Source organism: Hippocampus comes, unplaced genomic scaffold (genome assembly GCF_001891065.2).
Source record: "Hippocampus comes isolate QL1 unplaced genomic scaffold, H_comes_QL1_v1.1 scaffold148, whole genome shotgun sequence".
Taxonomy (NCBI): Eukaryota; Metazoa; Chordata; class Actinopteri; order Syngnathiformes; family Syngnathidae; genus Hippocampus; species Hippocampus comes.
In genome coordinates, this window is record NW_017805006.1 from 112,746 (window position 1) to 113,713 (window position 968).

Genomic DNA, 968 nt, shown 5'->3' on the forward strand with positions numbered 1-968 from the left:
GCACCGGCCTGAGCTTAAGTGTCGGCCACAAAAAAATAATGAGCAATAAATGATGAGGTTTCATGGAAGGAAAAATAAAATAAAAAATGTGGAGCGGCACGCTAATAAAGCACATGCCCGAAATCAATGACTAAGCGACCTAAGTGGAGTTTAAAATCTGCTCTGTGATTGTGATGCAACGTTGAATAAATTCTTAAAAAAAAAAAAAAAAGACAAGCTTTCTTGTTTTAAAAAAAACATCTAATTTCTATCATAACATCGCTTTTTTTTTCCTGTAGTAAATCTTAATATTGAAACATAACTTTTAATATAGGCAACTTTATAACCGCTTCCATGCCCAAAAAAAAAGCCAAACAATATGCTACGGAATTAAGACAGAAGAACATTTTCCTCGGAAGTAACTTTCGCAGTTCTGATCACGTTTGATGGCCTTGACGGTTCGCCACCCAGCAATACTCACGGATCGGAGCGGTGCTCGTCGGCCGCTGCTGAGATGTCCTCGCAGCGGTGCACCTTGACCCGGAGCTCCCCCTTGTGGCCGTCGTAGGCCAGCGAGAACTGCAGGCGGCCTCGCACCTCCACCACGCCGAAGACCCCCGAGCTGAACAGACTCATCATGCCACCGCTCAGCTACGCACGGGGGGGGGGGGCAAAAACCCTGCGTCAATCCAGGCCGACTCATCCTAAACTCAATCAAGCGTGCGTGCACCGTATAACTGGAATGAAAGTTGTTTTTTTGCAGAGGCGAACGTCCGGAATCAGTCTGGATGTTGCACATAGACACAGATTCCCTTTTGTAATGCCGACGGTCTTCCTAAAACACACACACACGCGCGCACACACCCACACACACACACACACACACACACAACAAAATATTCTGGTTTGAACAATGTGGGTGGTACTTTTTTTCTGACTCAGAATTAGTCAAAGCACCTTCACATCAGGTGTGTGTGTGTGTATATATA

At 45.2% G+C, this 968-nt stretch overlaps 1 protein-coding gene across 1 annotated transcript in view; it reads right to left on the minus strand.

The window, feature by feature from the left end:
• The window catches only part of sytl1 (synaptotagmin-like 1), a 7,251-nt gene that overhangs the window by 3,314 nt on the left and 2,969 nt on the right, over positions 1–968 (minus strand). The window contains exons 5-6 of the mRNA XM_019859629.1: positions 710–814; positions 461–630 (exon numbers count right to left, since the gene is read on the minus strand). Of these exons, the coding sequence (XP_019715188.1) occupies positions 461–630; positions 710–814 (275 nt within the window). The remainder of the gene's footprint in view (positions 1–460; positions 631–709; positions 815–968) is intronic.